This window comes from Mizuhopecten yessoensis, unplaced genomic scaffold (genome assembly GCF_002113885.1).
Source record: "Mizuhopecten yessoensis strain PY_sf001 unplaced genomic scaffold, ASM211388v2 scaffold716357, whole genome shotgun sequence".
NCBI lineage: Eukaryota > Metazoa > Mollusca > Bivalvia > Pectinida > Pectinidae > Mizuhopecten > Mizuhopecten yessoensis.
This window is the reverse complement of record NW_018480076.1, coordinates 1,004,056-1,024,631: the sequence shown is the minus strand read 5'-3', so window position 1 is coordinate 1,024,631 and position 20,576 is coordinate 1,004,056. Positions and strand designations below refer to the sequence as shown.

Sequence of the window (20,576 nt, the reverse complement as noted above, 5' to 3'; positions counted from 1 at the left end):
TATATATACTGTTAGTGTACTTATATATATAATGTTAATGTACTTATCTATACTGTTTACTTCACTTTAATATACTGTATAACGTACTTATATATATACTATTAATGTACTTATATAAACTGTCAATTTATATATACTGTCTGTATATACTGTTTACTTCACTTATATATACTGTGAATGTACTTATATATAATGTTAATGTACTTATAAATATACTGTTAATGTATTTATATATATACTGTTAATCTACTTATATTTCCTGTCTACTACACTTGTCTATACTGTTTACTTCACTTATATATACTGTGAATGTACTTATATATATACTATTAATGTACTTATATATGCTGTTAACGTACTTATATATATACTATTAATGTACTTATATTTCCTGTCTTCTATTCTAGTCTATACTGTTTACTTCACTTATACTATACTTATATTATACTGTTAATTGACTTATATAAACTGTTATTGTACTTGTATATACTGTCTACTGTACTTATACTGTTCATGTTCTGATATATCCTGTCTTCTATACTTGTTTATACTGTTTACTTCACTTATACTATACTTATATTATACTGTTAATTGACTTATATAAACTGTTAATGTACTTATAAATATACTGTTAATGTACTGATATATATACTGTTAATGTACTTATATATATACTGTTAATGTACTTATATTTCCTGTCTACTATACTTGTCTATACTGTTTACTTCACTTTAATATACTGTATAATGTACTTATATATACTGTTAATGTACTTATATATACTGTCGACTGTACTTATCTATACTGTTTACTTCATTTATATATATTGTTAATGTACTTATATTTACTGTCTACTGTACTTATCTATACTGTCTATTATACTCATCTATACTGTTTACTTCACTTATATATACTGTTAATGTACTTATCTATACTGTTTACTTCACTTATACTATACTTATATTATACTGTTAATTGACTTATATAAACTGTCAATTTATATATACTGTCTGTATATACTGTTTACTTCACTTATACTATACTTATATTATACTGTTAATTGACTTATATAAACTGTTAATTTATTTATACTGTCTGTATATACTGTTTACTCTATCATGTATATTTATACTACATACAGGTACTTTAATATCAGAAAGTTATGTATCTAATATTACTGGCTTGTACCTTCCATTATTGGATGATTGCAGTGAAAAATGGTTATATATATTTCGTAAAAAGATGTTTTTTTAATATTGTCATGAATGTTATACCCAAGTGTATTTAAGTGCAAGATTAATGACTAATTAATCTTTCCATTTATAATCACATTGTCACAATCATAGTTAACCAGAAATGGCCGATGCCATACATCCTATCAGTAACCATTAGTCACCACACTGACACCAAACTAACATGTCTGTAGGGAGATGACTGTTTCAACAGACAGATGTGAAACAATTTGTAATGCATTAAATTGGAGCTTAATTCAATTATTGGCATTTTCTATAACATACATAGAGGCTTTGATTCTTCACATTGTTGAGAATGGGATCAGAGTACCAAAAGATGGGGAACTGTGAGACATCAGGGATACTTTCATGTCGCTTTACGGTGACTCAAACACATGACACATTTCCTGATCTAAAGATGGAAACAGCAATGAGAAGTAGATGCTCAAGGCTATGACGAATTCCCAAAGATTGTGAAGAATGTGGGAACAATATGCTATGACCAATACTAGTATTTGATGGTCAGGAATATGTATGCCTGATAACAAGCATGCTAAATGAAGAATGATGATTAGTTGCCATAACAATCACAGATAATGTGTTCTAAGAGGGTATGCTTTCTAATACAATTTTTCTTCAATGTTCAAAATTTTCATTTCTAACTTATCGCAAAGAAATAATTTCCTAACTTATAGGTGCATTGGTTTGGTTTAATGTAAGTAAAATAGATTGATTGTAACCTATCATAGAATTGCAGAAGTTCATTTTGTGTAAATTGCCTAAATTACAAGATATTGATATTTCATATAAAGATAGTCTCAAATTCTCAATAATCTAATGGGGATCCCTGAAGGATTACAATTCTATTGTCATGAGTTCCGTTATGTGATATTTGTTTGCTTCAAACGGCCTGCTATGGTACCCACCCTGTTAATAGCCTCTTATAATATCGTAAAATAACCAATCTGTATAATGTTAAAGGTATTTTTCTCACCAAAATTCCATTGTGAGTATAAAGCATTAAATAAATGTCTTTAAACTATCATAAAATCCCTCTTTGACCTTTTTACAGTATTTATATGGTAATGAAAAATTCTTTTGGTGCAAAGCTCTTTTGATGCAAAATTCTTTTGATGCAAAACAGACAACTGCAAAGAAAGCTACAGTTGACCATAGAAAATGTCAATGTGATTTTGAACAAATTCAGAAGACCTTAAGCAGTATTATTTATAAATCTTTTCAAGGTTTGTCTAAGTCTCTGGAACGTTTGGAGCATACGCCTTACAAATGGAAATATATGTATTACAATTTCAATTTCAATGGGTCAGAATAGATTTTGCTTTTAAAATTGCTTCAAAATGGAAGCTACGGTAAATACTGATGCCATCATACCATAGTTTATCACGGGATGTTCACTTCTGAACAAAATCAGAAAGAAATTCTAAAACCACCGAGCTTAGGTATTATCCTAGTTCTATGCCACACAAGTGACAAAATATATTATGCTCAATTGGAAACATTTGTTTTGTTAATTTTTAGAACTTTTCAGTGAAGAAAACGATCCTGTAACGATAGCATGAAAGCTTCATACTGTCATAAATCCTTCACATCGTGGGGTTGGACGACAGTTTATGACGTCATACTTTGATGACCTCATAATCAATGACAATGCACAACACACATTTTAAGCTTTCTAATTGGTTATCATATTCATTAATTTTGCATTCTGCATTTCAATTGGCTTTAATCTAAGACAGTGCTATTTTTTATTTGTGAAAAGTATCATTCTAATATTTTTCACAGCAGTTAAATTAAATTTCATAACTAATTCCTGATGTTTTAATGCTAAAAATATTAAAAACATTTGTATATGTATCCATTTAGACAATGGCTTGAAAGAGTCAGACTCACTCTCTGATTTGTATGTTTTCATATGGAAAAATTATTATGTTTGCCTGGTCACACTGTTTTCTGTCTGCTTTTCCGATATAATAATCTAATATTTATATAATGGATATTTTGGGAGAAATATAACATACCTTTATATAATGGACATTTTGGGAGATATATAACATACCTTTGTATAATGGTCATTTTGGGAGATATATAACATACCTTTATATAATGGACATTTTGGGAGATAAATAACATACCTTTATATAATGGACATTTTGGGAGATATATAACATACCTTTGCATGTTTCTTCAAGATTCGTTTCGCATTGATGTCAGCATAGTCCAGAGCAGATATGTAGCGGGATGTCATCGTTACCCTTGACCTGTGACCCAGAAGGTCAATCCAATGTCTGTTAGGGAAATCTACTGAGCCTCATCTGAAATCCAAGACATACATATTAGAAAAACTATCACACTAAGACATTTCAGGCTATACCCCCCATTCACATTGCATATAATCTCTAAGTCCAATATATGCCTTACACATTTCCTGTTCAATTCTGTCAAACAGCATTTTAGATATAGTCTCTGAAAGATATCTAACATAGGAATAGTCTTATAAATTTTTACTTCTGTTTTTTATATGGCATGCCCTTCCATTCTGCAGGTCACACTTGTCCGTTATACAACGTCAAATTCCCTAGGCCACAGGATGCTTTATACCATATAGTATTAAGCTAAAATCCCTCATTCCTAAATAATTACCCCATTTGTCCTATCAGGCTTGATCACCCCTCAGCCTCTGTCTCCAGAGACATACACTTATACAATACCATTATTAATTAATACAATACATATATTTTGAATCTGCTTGGATCAAGGATGCTCTATACCAAATGTAGTCAAATTCCTTTCAGCAATTATGTTACCTGGTACCACAGACTTAGATAACAATAATCTAATTCCGCGCTGGTACATATATCTTAAAGAAAGTCTGTTGATCAGACAAACTACGAACACTGCACCATAACATCAGCTCACCTTCGAGCCAGGTTAGGTAGAAATGCTGAATTCTTCAGTGAAAGACAAAACATTGAAATTTTGAATATGTCTCTTTTTCTCCAATTATTCAGGCAATAACATTGAATAACAAATATTCCCAAGTTTTAGTGAAATTCCCTTTCCAAAAGCAAACAAAGGTAAAGTCTCTACATACATTCTGTAGATTGTAAAAAAAAATCTTAACTAAAAAAAAATCATTAAAGATCCAACCATGGATTGACAACAGAAAACCTGCATACCATCAAAACATAACATTCACAACATATCACTTTTGTGTAAAACAAACACATGGCCATACAATTTTGTATTTCCAAAAATACATAAAAGATTTTTTTTTAGATAGATTTTTTTCATCCTTAACAGACAGGAAATGGATGACAGTAACAAGAAATATGAAGAGAAACATTACAGTGTTGTAGGACTTCAAATCTCAACAGGTGGATGGGAGACAACTCTTGTGTACTTATTCTCTTATAAATATGACATTTTTTATAACAAATCTGAAAAATAAACACGGAATTCTTAACTAGAGAAATTGGATCTGAATTCTTAACTAGAGAAATTGTACTACGTAAGGCAGACATGGTATAGAAAGAAGTATTCACCATTAAATCAATGAACATGATTTCTGTTAAGTCGAGATTGATGCGAGGTTAAAAAGACACCAACACTCAATGGTTTGTGCTTTAGGTAACCAAGATGTGTCAATAATAATAATAATATACAATATTTGATATAGGGCCCTATCTAGCTAACATAAGCCACTCTAAAGCGCTTTACAGTACATAGATATACAATTAGGATATACAATTTTTGAGGAATTCGCAGGAGCTGCCTTATCAGGTGCTAACTACTAGCCCTATGCCACCTGACTAATATCTCCCTATGTGTGTATGACTGCGTGTGTGCTGGAGATGTATAGTGTACTGTTTGTAGTGGGACCGTGCTTCCAACGGCACTTTATTATAGTGCCACCTCACTTGAATATTACATCACAGATACAGCAACATCCACCCCAGACCATTTTATACTCCGCCTGGGTTGTTGGAGTTGCGTGGGCAGGAGAAAAACACTTTCTCTGATATTCCATGCATGCGACGACTTCAGGGATCGAACCCTGGCTGCCTGCGTGGAAGGCCGAAGTGTTAACCATTCGACCAATCCACCCATAACAATAACAAGCAACTAAATGATTTAACTGTTGTGCATTTCAAGTTCTTGAAATTTCTTGTTCGGCTGTGGAACAATAACCCTTTGTGAAAATAAACCAGTTTTCACATAATTTCATCTCCAATGATACAGAAAATAAAAATCAATATTGCTTTCCATATTTCCACCTTGGGCAAATAGAGTCAAATAGAGTACATGACAATGGCATAACACCACTTTAGTAAAATCAATTCTAGTTCTGACAAGTTGTGTGTTAGTACAAGGGAATGCTATTCTAGTTCTACTAAATTGTACATCAGTACACAATTTTAGAGTTTGGAGGTTCTGGGTTTGAATCCCAGTCTGGACCGGTTGCATTTTTCTTCTCCTGTTAAAATATATATTAAGATATTGTACATAGAACAGCTATATCCCTCTCTGATTCATTTTGGACTGCAATAGTTTATTTGAACCATTTTGCTTACCACAAACTATGAGTTTGAGCTCGAGGTAACCATGCACTAACTCAAATCTGGAGTCTAGAAGCAAATTTAAGATACATCATAAAGTGTTACAATCCTGTAAATCACATTCATAAGGACCTTACATACAAAAACCTGAATCAATAATGATAAAACCCTTCTTATATCCCTTCATTTTATCTAATAAAGTTTCATAAGTTATAAAGTACATTGCAATCAACCATTTGGGTCCCTTGGTGAAGTTGTCAATATATTTACCATCGCATGGCATTGCAACTATATAACCCTACCGTATTCATATGGCATTCATATTGGCTATGAATGCCACAAGTCAATTGTTGACATCATCACTATTGTTAAGTTACACATACTGACCATCCCTGGACAGATGATGTTCTATTCATCATTCCTATGAATGCCATCTAAAAGCTGTTCAATGCTTTTAAAAGTTTACTCACCATATTCTTTCCTGTCCATTTTATAAGATACATGCATCCCTAACTTATCATTGAATTTTCTCTTGAACATCTAAATTAATAAAAAATTATTCCTGTAAGAAAATTAGTCACTTACAGTATTACCCCTTGGTTTCGTTACAAACATGTTTTACTGTATTAATCAAATAAGAAATGAGTTCCCTTCTTACCTTGGCAACAATTACAATACATAACAATCCTTGTCGGTGTTAACACTGCATGACAGGCCTTAATACCATGTTGTTCATTCCTACACTGAATTTAAACAGCAAGTTGATGAAATGTATTGAGTAGTTCTGTACACTTGACCAAACAGTGGCTCAAACAAGTTGACAACTATAGTACAACTCTAGATATTTAACGCAGGATGTGGTGTTCATTGGCCGTTTTAGTCCTATCTGTTTCTGACAGCCACGCGGGACCTCCCGTAGGTCAATCAGGGTATACTAGGATTTATCAGCCATACAACAAATCACCATCATTGATCACTTAGTTTCTGTATACATGCCACTGTATGGAACACGTGCCGTTCTCAGTCTGTCACAGAACAACTTGAGATATTCTTGACCTGTAACCTCCAAACCTGTTTATATGGAAAAGGAAGTTTTTTGTATTAAAAGCAGACCAATCAAACTGATAACCTCTATATACCGACACCTGTTGGTATCAAACCTACAGCCTCAATGTACGAATTAACTCTGTCTCATTTCCAGTAGACTGTGCAATTCATTGATTTGGGAAAGTCTAAGTGTGACTTTAGGGATCAATGGGTTAAGCACCAACATTGCAACCTCTATATACCAACAATTATGGACACCAAAATTACCTTTATATACAGACACCTATTGGTATCAAACCTTCAGCCTCAATGTACCAATTAAGCACTCAAATTACAACCTCTATATACTAACACCTATGGACACCAAAATAACCTTTATATCATGACACCTGTTGGCACACAATATTCTTCTATACCAATACCTGTAGTTCCCAACCCTATACCCCACCCCACCAGTAACTATACTCACCCTTCTAACAACCTCTGTACACTGACACCTGTACACACACATCTAACAACCTCTGTACACTGACACCTGTACACACACATCCAACAACCTCTGTACACTGACACCTGTACATACACATCTAACAACCTCTGTACACTGATACCTGTACATACACTTCTAACAACCTCTGTACACCGACACCTGTACACACACATTCAACAACCTCTGTACACCGACACCTGTACACACACATCCAACAACCTCTGTACACTGACACCTATACATACACATCTAACAACCTCTGTACACTGATACCTGTACACACACATCTAACAACCTCTGTACACTGATACCTGTACATACACATCTAACAACCTCTGTACACTGATACCTGTACATACACATCTAACAACCTCTGTACACTGATACCTGTACACACACTTCTAACAACCTCTGTACACTGACACCTGTCTAAAGATATACTGTTGTTTGTGTGTTCCTCTCATCCCAATTCAAAAGTAATTTGTTCTATATTTTTTGTTAAATGTACATATTCATTTATTTCGTGAAGATTAAATCTTAAGTATATACAAAACTTACAGAAACCTTATGTATGCTCATCTCATTCCATTTTAAGACAGAAAAGTAACTGGTTTTACATTTTATTGATATATGTACATGTATTCATTTATTTCGTGAAGATAAAATCCGAAAGTTTATACAAACTTCCAGACAACCTTCATGGCGATACTACATTTCTAAGAGGACAGGAAAGATGTATAGCATATCATATGAGCCTGAACTCAATCAAATCAGTAATATCTAGCTGGCCCCAATACATAAAATGTCACCGGGTGGTATCTACACCAGGCGATCAGACCCACTATCAGACTGTAGTAGACAACTTTGATCAATGTATCACTATTGGTTGTCATTGTGTCCCGTATTTATCCTCCCTATGACAACACGATAGAATGTGTTTCTTCTCACAACAAAATACCAGTTTAGCAGTCCCATTGTACTGCAGGACAACAGTCGCCACGTTTACACAAGCTTGTCCGGGATTTGTACAATACTCACCCAAATGTTTGTTTTTAGGGAAACCCTTTGTTCATTAGGTAGATTCCACAAACCTCTTTCCCTTTCCATGGATTTTCACCTTTAATCAAGTGAAGCATTTCCAAAAGAATAAATTATTAGCTGGCAGAGTCCACCACACCCTGGGTTTACAAACCTTAAGCTATATAATAAAGACGTACACAAATCTGTACTGATACACTATGACATACACAACTTGCTGTCCAATATTGAAAGATTTGTATGTGAATTTATGGTAGATGTTCATAATTCTATATCTTTAATTTGAGAAGTATTCAACAATTTTTAACACATACTTTTGGTCTATTTCACTAATTTAGTGATATTAAAACTTTTTTAAGAGTTTTTTTTTTATGTTTATATTTATATTTGATATTTTGTATATATTAGTATATAAATATAATTTAGTAATTTTAATGTTTTCATTTATCAAAATTTCAGGACCTCTACAGAAATTTTAAAATTGAAATGTCGAACAAACTAGTTGACCTGACTGAAATGTGTAACTCCATACAGAAGTTCTTAAGCATTCTGATTCATGACAAGAACAGAAAGTAGTAAGGAAAATATAAATAATGGAGTTTTAATCCAATTTATAAACTTTCAGTTAGGAAAATGGATCAGAAGTCAAAATATACTAGTGTGAACATAGCTGTTATTATACCAATTTAGTAAACTTTTGTCCGTGAATTCAAATCTTCTTAAATAACTTGTTGATGTAATCCAAAGAGGTTTAAATTAAAATAGTACCCAGCATAATGGTTTTAAGTACTTCTGGTTTCTTACCTATAATGGAATCAGACATGAAAAGGACCTATACCGGTGTACTTTCTGTTTATATATCGTTCACTGATTTGGACAGCAGTACTAGTCCAATCATCGTAATGTCACAAGAAGAGAGTCCTCAGTTCCAGGTGGAAATCTTACGCTTAAGGACATTCCAATTTGGCTGCCACACCAAACTGTATACAAATTCAATAATGCATTCCGTAAGCATTAAACAATCCCTGTCAAAGAAAAAAAAATCCTCCTTCAATATTTCTCAAACATAATTGAGGTACATGCACACTAAATTTCAGAAAAAAACATTCAATAACTGATGAAAAAATTCGTTTTTATATGTTCATTTTCCAAGCTGAATTAAAGTCACAATTCAGGAAAAAATCCATTTAAACTTGTAAATATCATAAGGTTGTATGTCCATGGAGATGCATTTGTTGAGAAAAATGTAAGAAAATGTTTCAAATCTCCAGATTAATAGCATATATTTCCCCTGAATAAATCACAACTGAGCACAAAGCGAAAAAGGCTGACTGAGGTTGGAAAAAAGCATACAAATCAAGTGAGATTAGGTTCTCACTCAGGTAATATGAGCTTGACTTGTATCAAAAGTCTTGTTGGCTTTATGAATTATTGTAAAATATCCAATCAAACTACATGTCATCATTCTCTGGATTTGACACATTTTCTTACATTTTTCTCAACAAATGCATCTCCATGGACATCCAACCTTATGATATTTACAAGTTTAAATATGTTTTTTTCCTGAATTATGACTTTTATTCAGCTTGGAAAATGAACCTATAAAAAGTGAGTTTTTTTCATCAGTTAATGAATATTTTTTCTGAAATTTAGTGTGTTACCTGTACCTCATTAGGGTTTGGGAAATATTGGAGGAGAAACTTTTTTGTGACAGAGATCGTTTAATGCTGACGGAATGCATTATTGAATTTGATATACAGTTTGGTGTGGCAGCCATATTGGACCTTAAATAAGTGTTAGTAAGATTTTCACCTGGGACCGAGAATATCAGTAAAGGTGGTAACTAGAATTGCAATACCGCGTATATCTTAGTACCGAAGTAAGTATCCTCCAGGGGGGTTACATTTTATACAGTTGGGGGTGGGGTGTTACATTTTATACAATTGGGGGTGGGGGGGTGGGGGGTACATTTTATGCAGGTATAAAAAGTATCTGAATACTTTTTGTTGGAGGAGTACATTATATGCTTGACATCAGGTATTGTAATGTAAATTAGTACCCACCTCTATACTTATGTCATTCCAACAATTGCAATTTTTCAACTAATTGTTTGGGAGTTTAAACAAAGAAATAATGTTAAGATTGAACAAATACTATCAACACCTAACTTGCTTGATGTGATAATTTACAAAACTTCTATAAAATAATTCTCAACTTAGCAGTTTTATTACTTCTATATAAAATCACTGTACACAAACTGAATGTCTTGGGAGTACAATATGGGGTGATATATTGCAATAATGAATAGTTCCTAAATATTACATTTTCTTGTATTATTTCTTTATTCCTAAATATATGTATTGTATAAAATGTAGTAACTCTTTCTATTAATGCATTAAAGTGTATGTAATTGTTTATATTGTAGCAAAACTTGGTCAATCATAGGCGTATTAGGCGACTAGGTACGATCATAGGCTACCGGGTACGATCGCCGGCGACCAGGTAGCTCAATTGGTTAGAGCGTCTGTCTAGAGTTTAGAGGGTCTCGGGTTCGAATCCCGGTCTGGCCGTGCATTTTTCCTCTCCTGCTACACTAGCAATACATAAAAGGTTTTAGTACCAGTATGGTAAGTTCTGCTTCAAGTAACCAACTATGGTCTGCTACTGTTTGATGTATGGTGCTCGAAATTAGATATTAGAGTTACTGATGATACTGCTGCACAGTCTGGTCACTTAGATCTTCTATGAAACATCGGAATGCTATAATTTAAAATTTTGTCAACTTAATGACTGGAACAAAATCTTCAGTACACCATTATATGTACCAACTCCAGCACGACTTATAAATTACGCTGAGTTCTTACAGTTACATTGGTAGACTGCCATGTCACAGAGCTGTAGTGTACTCTGTACCCTGTTAATACCAGATTAATTAGATTGATATTCACACCATACAGTCACAGTCTGCAAAATACATTTCATATTAAAATTAAACATAAACTCTAAAAGAGAACTTTTTTTTTCACATCTGAATGAAAAATTATCGCAATAATTAGTCTTTGATTACATTAAATTTAAAGTCTAAAGCAATCATAAGGCAAGGTTTACCTGTATGTGGTCATAAGGCAAGGTTTACCTGCATGTGGTCATATGACATTGTTTACCTGTATGTGGTCATAAGGCAAGGTTTACCTGTATGTGGTCTTAAGGCATGGTTTACCTGCATGTGGTCATAAGACAAGGTTTACCTGTATGTGGTCATATGAACAGGGTTTACCTGTGTGTGGTCATATGTACAGGGTTTACCTGTGTGTGGTCATAAGGCAAGGTTTACCTGTATGTGGTCATAAGGCAAGGTTTACATGTATGGGGTCATATGTCAGGGTTTACCTGTATGTGGTCATAAGGCAAGGTTTACCTGTATGTGGTCATATGACATTGTTTACCTGTATGTGGTCATATGAACAGGGTTTACCTGTGTCTGGTCATATGTACAGGGTTTACCTGTGTGTGGTCATAAGGCAAGGTTTATCTGTATGTGGTCATAAGGCAAGGTTTACATGTATGTGATCATAAGGCAAGGTTTACCTGTATGTGGTCATATGACATTGTTTACCTGTATGTGGTCATATAACATCGTTTACCTGTATGTGGTCATATGACATTGTTACCTGTATGTGGTAATATAACATGGTTTACCTGTATATGGTCACATGACATTGTTTACCTGTATGTGGTCATAAAACATGGTTTACCTGTATGTGGTCATATGACATTGTTTACCTGTATGTGGTCATATGATATGGTTTACCTGTATGCAGTCATATGACAGGGTTTACCTGTATGTGGTCATAAGGCAAGGTTTACCTGTATGTGGTCATAAGGCAAGGTTTACTTGTATGTGGTCATATGACATTGTTTACCTGTATGTGGTCATAAGGCAAGGTTTACATGTATGTGGTCATATGTACAGGGATTACCTGTATGTGGTCATAAGGCAAGGTTTACATGTATGTGGTCATAAGGCAAGGTTTACCTGTATGTGGTCATAAGGCAAGGTTTACCTGTATGTGGTCATAAGGCAGGGTTTACCTGTATGTGGTCATAAGGCAAGGTTTACCTGTATGTGGTCATAAGGCAAGGTTTACATGTATGTGGTCATATGACATTGTTAACCTGTATGTGGTCATATAACATTGTTTACCTGTATGTGGTCATATGACATTGTTTACCTGTATATGGTCATATGATATGGTTTACCTGTATGCAGTCATATGACATGGTTTACCTGTATGTGGTCATATGACATTGTTTACCTGTTTGTGGTCATATGACATAGTTTACCTGTATGCGGTCATATAACATGGTTTACCTGTATGCGGTCATATGACATTGTTTACCTGTTTGTGGTCATATAACATGGTTTTCTTGTATGCGGTCATATGACATTGTTAACCTGTTTGTGGTCATATGACATAGTTTACCTGTATGTGGTCATATGACATAGTTTACCTGTATGTGGTCATATAACAAAGTTTACTTGTATGCAGTTAAATGACATTGTTTACCTGTTTGTGGTCATATGACATTGTTTACCTGTATGCGGTCATATAACATGGTTTACTTGTATGCGGTCATATGACATTGTTTACCTGTATGTGGTCATATGTACATGGTTTACCTGTATGTGGTCATATTACATGGTTTACCTGTATGTGATCATATGACATGGTTTACCTGTATGTGGTCATATGACAGGGTTTACCTGTATGCAGTCATATGACATGGTTTACCTGTGTGTGATTATATGACATGGTTTACCTGTATGTGATCATATGACATGGTTTACTTGTATGTGATAATATAACATGGCTTACCTGTATGTGGTCATATGTACATGGTTTACCTGTATGCGATCATATAACATGATTTACCTGTATGTGGTTGCATGACATGGTTTACCTGTATGTGAACATATGTACATTGTTTACCTGTATGTGGTCACATGACATAGTTTACCTGTATGCGATCATATGTACATGGTTTACCTGTTTGAAGTCATATGACATGGTTTACCTGTATGTGATCATATGACATGGTTTACCTGTATGTGATCATATGACATGGTTTACCTGTATGTGATTATATGACATGGTTTACCTGTATGTGATCATATGGCAAGATTTACCTTCACATTGTCTTATGACATTGTGTACATGTATTTGGTCATATGACATTGTAACCTGAAGTATAATTTAACTTTTGTGATAAATATACCGTTTTTGTTCACAGTACCTACCTGTTAATATTGGACACAGAAATCCTGATCACATACCACACATACAAACTCTGCTGACTGTTTGCCGACAGGGGGTTTAACCAGCCTTGTAGGAACTTTCAGGTGTACCACTTTTGATTGAATTAAAATGTTTCCACAATAGTATAATTCAAAGTTCAATGTATAGCAGTCTGGTTAATTTGACTGTTATTGGTAGACCCAAAGCATACAATGTGAGTTATAATCTGTACATTATGTGTCAATGGCATTGGTACTGGAGTAAGAAAATCTTGTCCTATTAAGTGTTAGTTTTAAAGGTGTGAAGTAAATTCCTCCAAATCTTGTAGTAGATTCAAAGATTATCATTAATCATCAATGAATTCAAAATCAAATTGAAAGAAAATCTTTTCAAAAATGTCCTTAACATCTGTATCAACTCATAAATATGAGCCACTGCTATAAAAATCAATTATCAATACTTTACACCTCCAAGTACACTTTATATACTAGCTGCATAACCCAATATAAAGCTATATGTGTATTACAGTGGCCTGTACCTTAGTCTATATAGAGAAATGAAATTATAAGTACCCTGGGAGACCTCCATTCAGTTGTTATACACGGACCATTATGGTATATTATTTCATAAATTATATTCTTGACAGAATTACACACGGAGTCAATCTTATCAATGACAGCTTCATATGGTAGAGGCTAAAAAACCAGCACCCAATATACTGTCACGGTCGGACAAGTAAAGATTAGTAAAATAAAAAGTCACCCAATTTTTGATAGCCTTTTATCTCTAATGCTTTTAATGTAAAGGATATGAAATATGATACCTTTAGTTCTGGCCTTCAAAAGTGATTTATTCAATTAAAAGAAAATTAATTTTATTTCCTTCAATTTAAAACTGCTTTCATATTAAGTTGGTATAAAACTGTCATTACCAGGTAGGTTTGTTTTAAGAAATAAATTCTAGTAAAAAAGTTAATCTGATATTGTCATCAACATCGATATCAGAAAAGACACCGACAAGGTAGCTCTCCGAAGACAAGAAAACACAGCATGTGTTTACAATAATGTATATATACCTTAGAATATTAAAAGAAGTCAAGTATGTCATTTATGTAAATAAATATAGCAATCGTGTAAGATAATCAATATTTGTGTCAAGAGCGTAATAGCACTGATTGTATGACTAGATATATCCTTGACAAGATCCCCACTATGATCAGATTACATCCTTATCCACCTAATCATTAATAGTCCTCGATCCCTGGACTCCTTTCTTAACGCAATGGTTGTGCCAGTCATAGAAGGACTTTTTTTCTCTTCCTTCAATTTTTACCGATTTCCTCTTACTTAAGCTTCACGAGGAAAACAGATTTAAATTTATACAGCATGTACTTTTTTGGAAAACTAACAATTGCCATGGCCATATTAGTCAACACATCAGGAAGGTCTTCCATGGTCGGTAGGCTGTAGATCTAAAACAGCAGTGGTCGAATGGTCATAGCAAAATCTTTGCCAGATACCTTCTCTACATGATAATGATTAAAACAGTCTAAAAAGTTCCCATGAAAGGGAAAAATGCAAAAGTCCTGACAAATAGCGGTCAGTGAAAATTAAGGACATACCTGCAACTCATGGAAGTCTGTGGCGTCAATCCAAGAATACACCTAATCTCAAAGTTTGGGCAAGTTTATAAATGTTCTATAAAGCCTCGTTTAATTAAGAAGTCTAGTACCTGGTACACTTTGACTGTGGACACTGATATTATTATATACCCAAGCTGATCAGATAGTCCACGTACTAGACTCCAAGACTCGACACATCTATCATGACTTTGCCGGAAATTCAAACGCAACACTGACAGACCACAGATCAAATTAGCCCAACATTATTTAATATGTTGACACAAGTATCAAAAGAAAAAATCTAATTGGCCTTTAAATTTAATATGATCTACAAGGCAATATCGTACATGAACTGTTTGTTCTGCGGACTCGGAATGTTACAGTCCACTAGGGTATGGTAGTGTTTACAATAGGCCTCTCAGCGGATACACATAACGCTTATCTACCTGTCTATACAATCAGAATTAAATCTCTTATCAGTAATGTGGAGATAAAAAGGCTGAGTAAATACGGTTCCACAGATCCTGACAGCTGTAGTGTGCACAGAGTGCCCCAATGTGGGGTGTATTGTATGTACCTTTTGTTACACAGATACCCCTAAAACCTACTTACCAACACTATCATCTCCTAGCTAGCAAACCCTCCTCAACTCCACTCCAAACATAATTGTTTAATCTGAGTTCATGGACTCTACATGACAAATCTACATATGAGGTTTAATTTACAACTCAAGAACTACCAATTTACCTTTCCAAATCAAATATGAAAAATATCCCACGTTTTTAGCAGCAGACTGCTGGAAGTCATTGCATAATTTTTTGCATTTAGTTTGTGCAAAGTTCTAAAATAGGAATAAAATATTCAACAAATTACAGTATAGCCTTGATAATGCAGCCATTTTTCTTCCAAACTTATGGAGAAACAGCTGAATCAAAGAGACAATTTGAACAGACAACTGGCTGCATATTGGGATAACCTGCATGGCTGATAGCTATATTTTTTACCTTATTCAGCTGTATTAAAATCACCAGGAACTGTTTGATGATTTCAGTTACCTGTTATTGCATATGTAATACAGTATATCATACTATATTTAAAATGAAATTCTCAATGATGCATTACCTAAAACAAATTAAAGCAATTCCTCCAATCTCCTGGAGCTGTCCTTATCAGTATCCTCTGTTTGTATAGTAAGATGAACGTGTTAATTCTCTAATAAACAAAACCTAGACAACACCGCCCAATCTCTAATTATCCTTACCTTTGTCTGGGCCAAATAGTTTTCACTTTGATGCTCATTAAAATTGCATGTAACATGTACGTAAGGATTGCCCTGCCCTGTACCGGAGTTGTGTGTACTACAGTGTTGTCCTAACGACGTCTGGTCCAAATAAATAACCTCACTACCACTGGTTACCGGTAACTGTTGTATAATCTTATACTACATACTGCATGGGTAAAGAATCTTATACTACAGTTAGATTTTGGTGCCTATTTGTAATTACTGCAATTATGAAATAAAATGACTGATTTCCTTTTGAATATCAAATTAGAAAATTATAATTCATAAAAAAAAATCTGATGTGGAATAGGTGACCGGTAAACAAAAAATGACCATTTTCCATTTTGTCCATATAGACAGAAACGTATGTCACCATACTTCATGTTTTACATATGAGTATTTAATTACAGACTTGACGTTTCACATATGAGTAACATTCCAGGTGTATGAAATGTCACCTGGGTCAATTGTGTCTGTCTAGAGTTCAGTGGGTTCCGGGTTCAAATCCCAGTCTGGCCATGCAGTTTTCCTCTTTTGTTACATACACCTTTTTGTCTAGGGGACAAAGGATTATTCTTGCACCTTGGAGAAGACTGAAATCATCAGTATAAGGCTATCATGATATAACACTCTAATTATTTGTTGGGGTCAGCATCGCAGATGAAAGCAACATGGAAACAATTATACTCTGCTTAAAAACTGAAACAGCATATAATTATATTCAAAAACTTTTAAATTCCCCCTGGATCACTAAGTTGTAATTTGACTATATATGGTATCAAGTGGCAATAAAAGTTGCTTCCCCTTTGCCAGTTGTGGGGGACAAAAGGGGTTAGGTTGTTTCTTAGACCACTTTTGCACATAAGGTTCAACCAGTTGAAATGGCTGAACCTGAAAGAAAATACAGGTACAAAATGGAACGGAGGCTGAACTCTGGAAAATTTGGCACATGCGTATCAAGGAATCCAGATGTTGTCCATGTCAAAACTAACATGACAATTTTGTTAGTTTGCTTTTCCCTAGATAAAACAAGGATGATTCACATTTATCTTTTAGAATATTTTCTAAAATTGTAAACATTGGGTACAGGAGCCAATATGTAATTCTTGATTTATTAATTATTTATTTGTCTGTAAACTCTGAAACGGTATATTTTGAGCTCTGCTAATTTGGTTGACACAATTCCAGTCCAAGTGGATTTTTTTAATCACAGAATATTTTCAGACAAAAAGGATTCTTGATGCAAGAAGTTTGTTGAATAGTCATTAACTTATAACAGATATTTCTACTGTATGTGTTTATTTTAAAAATATTTTTTAATTATATATTTAATTTTGAAATTTGAAAATAATTATTTTAAACAAGCATATTATCAGTTCCACCACAGAATATGCTATTTCCTGTTGAATCCAATATGACAGCTGTCAGTCAAACTGATGGCCAAAAGTACAGGGCATGGGTTTTTGTCTGTTTCAATGCCTGATATGATCCTGTCCAGCAATAAAACCTATATAAATATATTATTGAATCCTGGATTATTTCAACATTTACGAAAGAATTAAGAATAAACGAGGAAAATTCACTGCCACATGACAATAACTTCCACCTGATTTTGGTGCTTGACACTAAGCTCTCTAAGAAGCTTAAGAGATAAAGTGTGCTTTTTAATTATTGTAATGAAGGTCAGAGGTCAAAATTTAGGTCAAAGTGGCTTGGTTTTTATTTATGATATTTTGACCCTTGAAGGTGCTGCATACTAAGTTTAATCATCCTACACTAAAAGAGAGAGTATGGCTCCTGACAAACAACTGTGCAGTTATATTTAATACTAAAGTTCAGACAAAAAAGGGTAACAACTCCTTTCAAAATGTATCGGTGTATTCACAGATGAGGCTAGTACCTCTGGCAGGTCTCATTTTAGATCTTGTTTCATTAGACTCTTAAAATCATTTTAAACATTCTTTTTCACCAAAATGTCATCTAGTGTTTTCTGAAAACTAGCACATGCATCATGCTCTAAAGTGTTGCTCCTAGTGTTGGTCCAATAGGTAAATTACACTTTCTTAAACAAATGACTGAGTATAAGCTGTAGACAGCTATTGGAGTATAACTACTGTTTTTGTGGACCAATCTGCTTATAAAGCAGGTCCACTATATTATGCCAATTGAGCGATATGGCTGTAAAGACCTACCTTATGAAAAATTAAAGTATACATCTAAACACAGGTGCCTCTAACGGTATGCTTTCATTACTACAGGCAACATTACCAATCAACCTGTAGTTTTATGTGTTTTTTTTCCCCTTGAATTAAGCTCAATACAGCTATAAATTACAGATATATACAGCTATTGTATATAAGTCTGTCACAGGAAAGAGAGTAGTGTAATTCCACCGGGGATCAAACCTGCGATCCCAGACATCCCATTCGGATGCTCTATCACTGAGCTAAAGGTAAATTTCCTCTAGCTCGAAGGTAAAAGGTGATTATAATTCTATATACAATTAAAATCTGCCACACTACTCCCCTATTTTTAAATGTGTTTGCCCTTGAACACCACAACTCAAGTTCTTACTCTCTGTCACCACAGGGAGGGCCATGGACACCATTTGTAACAGGAAAGAGAATAGTGTGATTCAACAGAGATTGCCCGCGATCCCAGACTTCCTATTCGAACGCTCTACCACTGAGCTCTAGCACTAAAGAAGAAGGTGACTGCTATTTGATGTTCAATTAAAACCTGCCACAGCTGAAATGGCAGTGTGCTGGACCTGTAATCCACCAACTGCTCAGTACATTCTGAAACTTAATTAAAAGCGTCATAGCAGACTACAATGTTGAACAATATCCACGGACATTTACCTCGTTCAGGTACTATCTAACAAGTCAACTATCCTCAAGGACTTTAAAGAAGATGAAAGTCAAAACAACGCAACTAGGTCTACTTTGCATTTGTGATTTGACACCTCCTCGAATATGTTGTTAAATTTGATTGAGCTCCTTTTCAAAACTTTGACGGTAGCTGGTCTCATCGTGTGCTTTACCTAACAGTAGGCCTGCTTCTGTAGCCTACTGGTACAATTACCGCGAACATTTCAGTGTACTGTACTGCACTATACATTAAAGGGTCAGAGGCTCGATCAGTGCTTATCAATGCATAGCAAGGTCCAAGGAGAACATGCCCTCCCCTGTCAGCCTTTGACTCTACGATCAAAACACATTACGTGACAAGAGAACCACAGTGGCGTTGAAATGAAAATGAAGTGAAAAAAGGGTAACATACCTGTCTTCGGTGTTTTCGAATCTACACGTGTAGATACTATGCTCCTAGCCGCTGTGTTGTCAACAACAACTATTCCTGGCTGGGAAATACAATTTACAAAAGAAAAAACAAACGCAGCATAAATAACTTACCTTGACATAAAATAAATCCATTTATATTTTATAATTAACTTAAATAATATTCACTTCAAACACCATCAATTTTTTTCATATTTATTTCTTTTCCGTGACCATTTTATTATAATTAATAGTGTTTTCTCAATTGTTTCGAAACTTTTTAAATATGTGATTTTTTAAATTATATCGACCAAGCACTTGTTATAATCTACGTTTATAAAGTGCTTCAAAAGTACCAGTCTTACAAACGTTCGTTTGTGTTTATGAGGAGTCTTTAGAACGCTTAACTTTAACGCATTGTTTATACCAAGATATAATACACAGTGAAGAACCAGGAAAACATTCTAGACAAATGACATCGGGCGCGTCTAATTACCCAATACTACCCAATACCACCCAATACTACCCAATACCACCCAATACTACCCAATACTACCCCATACGATCCAGTTATGAACCAAATACTTCTTTATTACTGTGAAATGTCACCTTTGTAGACGTTATTTACTTCCATCTGCCATATTTTATCGGGAAATATGCGATTTGGTGCCGAAAACATCACCGAATTGCCGTGACTATGACCCAATACTACCC

The 20,576-nt window shown here is 34.2% G+C and overlaps 1 protein-coding gene and 1 non-coding gene across 5 annotated transcripts in view; one reads left to right on the top strand and one right to left on the bottom strand.

Annotated features, from left to right (window-relative positions):
* The window catches only part of LOC110443674, a 44,396-nt gene extending 24,450 nt beyond the window's left edge, over positions 1–19,946 (bottom strand). Inside the window, exons 1-2 of one of the 4 annotated variants that reach the window (XM_021488037.1) lie at positions 19,867–19,946; positions 3,424–3,565 (exon numbers count right to left, since the gene is read on the bottom strand). In XM_021488037.1, coding sequence (XP_021343712.1) covers positions 3,424–3,498 — 75 coding nt within the window. In that variant the 5' untranslated portion in view covers positions 3,499–3,565; positions 19,867–19,946. Of the gene's footprint in view, positions 1–3,423; positions 3,566–8,384; positions 8,555–13,683; positions 13,724–15,302; positions 15,523–19,866 lie in introns of those variants that run through there. The other 3 variants (XM_021488039.1, XM_021488040.1, XM_021488038.1) reach the window with 3 other exon arrangements.
* Positions 10,881–10,954, top strand: Trnas-aga. Its single transcript has one exon. It is a non-coding gene; the product is annotated as a tRNA-Ser (tRNA).
* Positions 19,947–20,576: the final 630 nt, after the last annotated feature.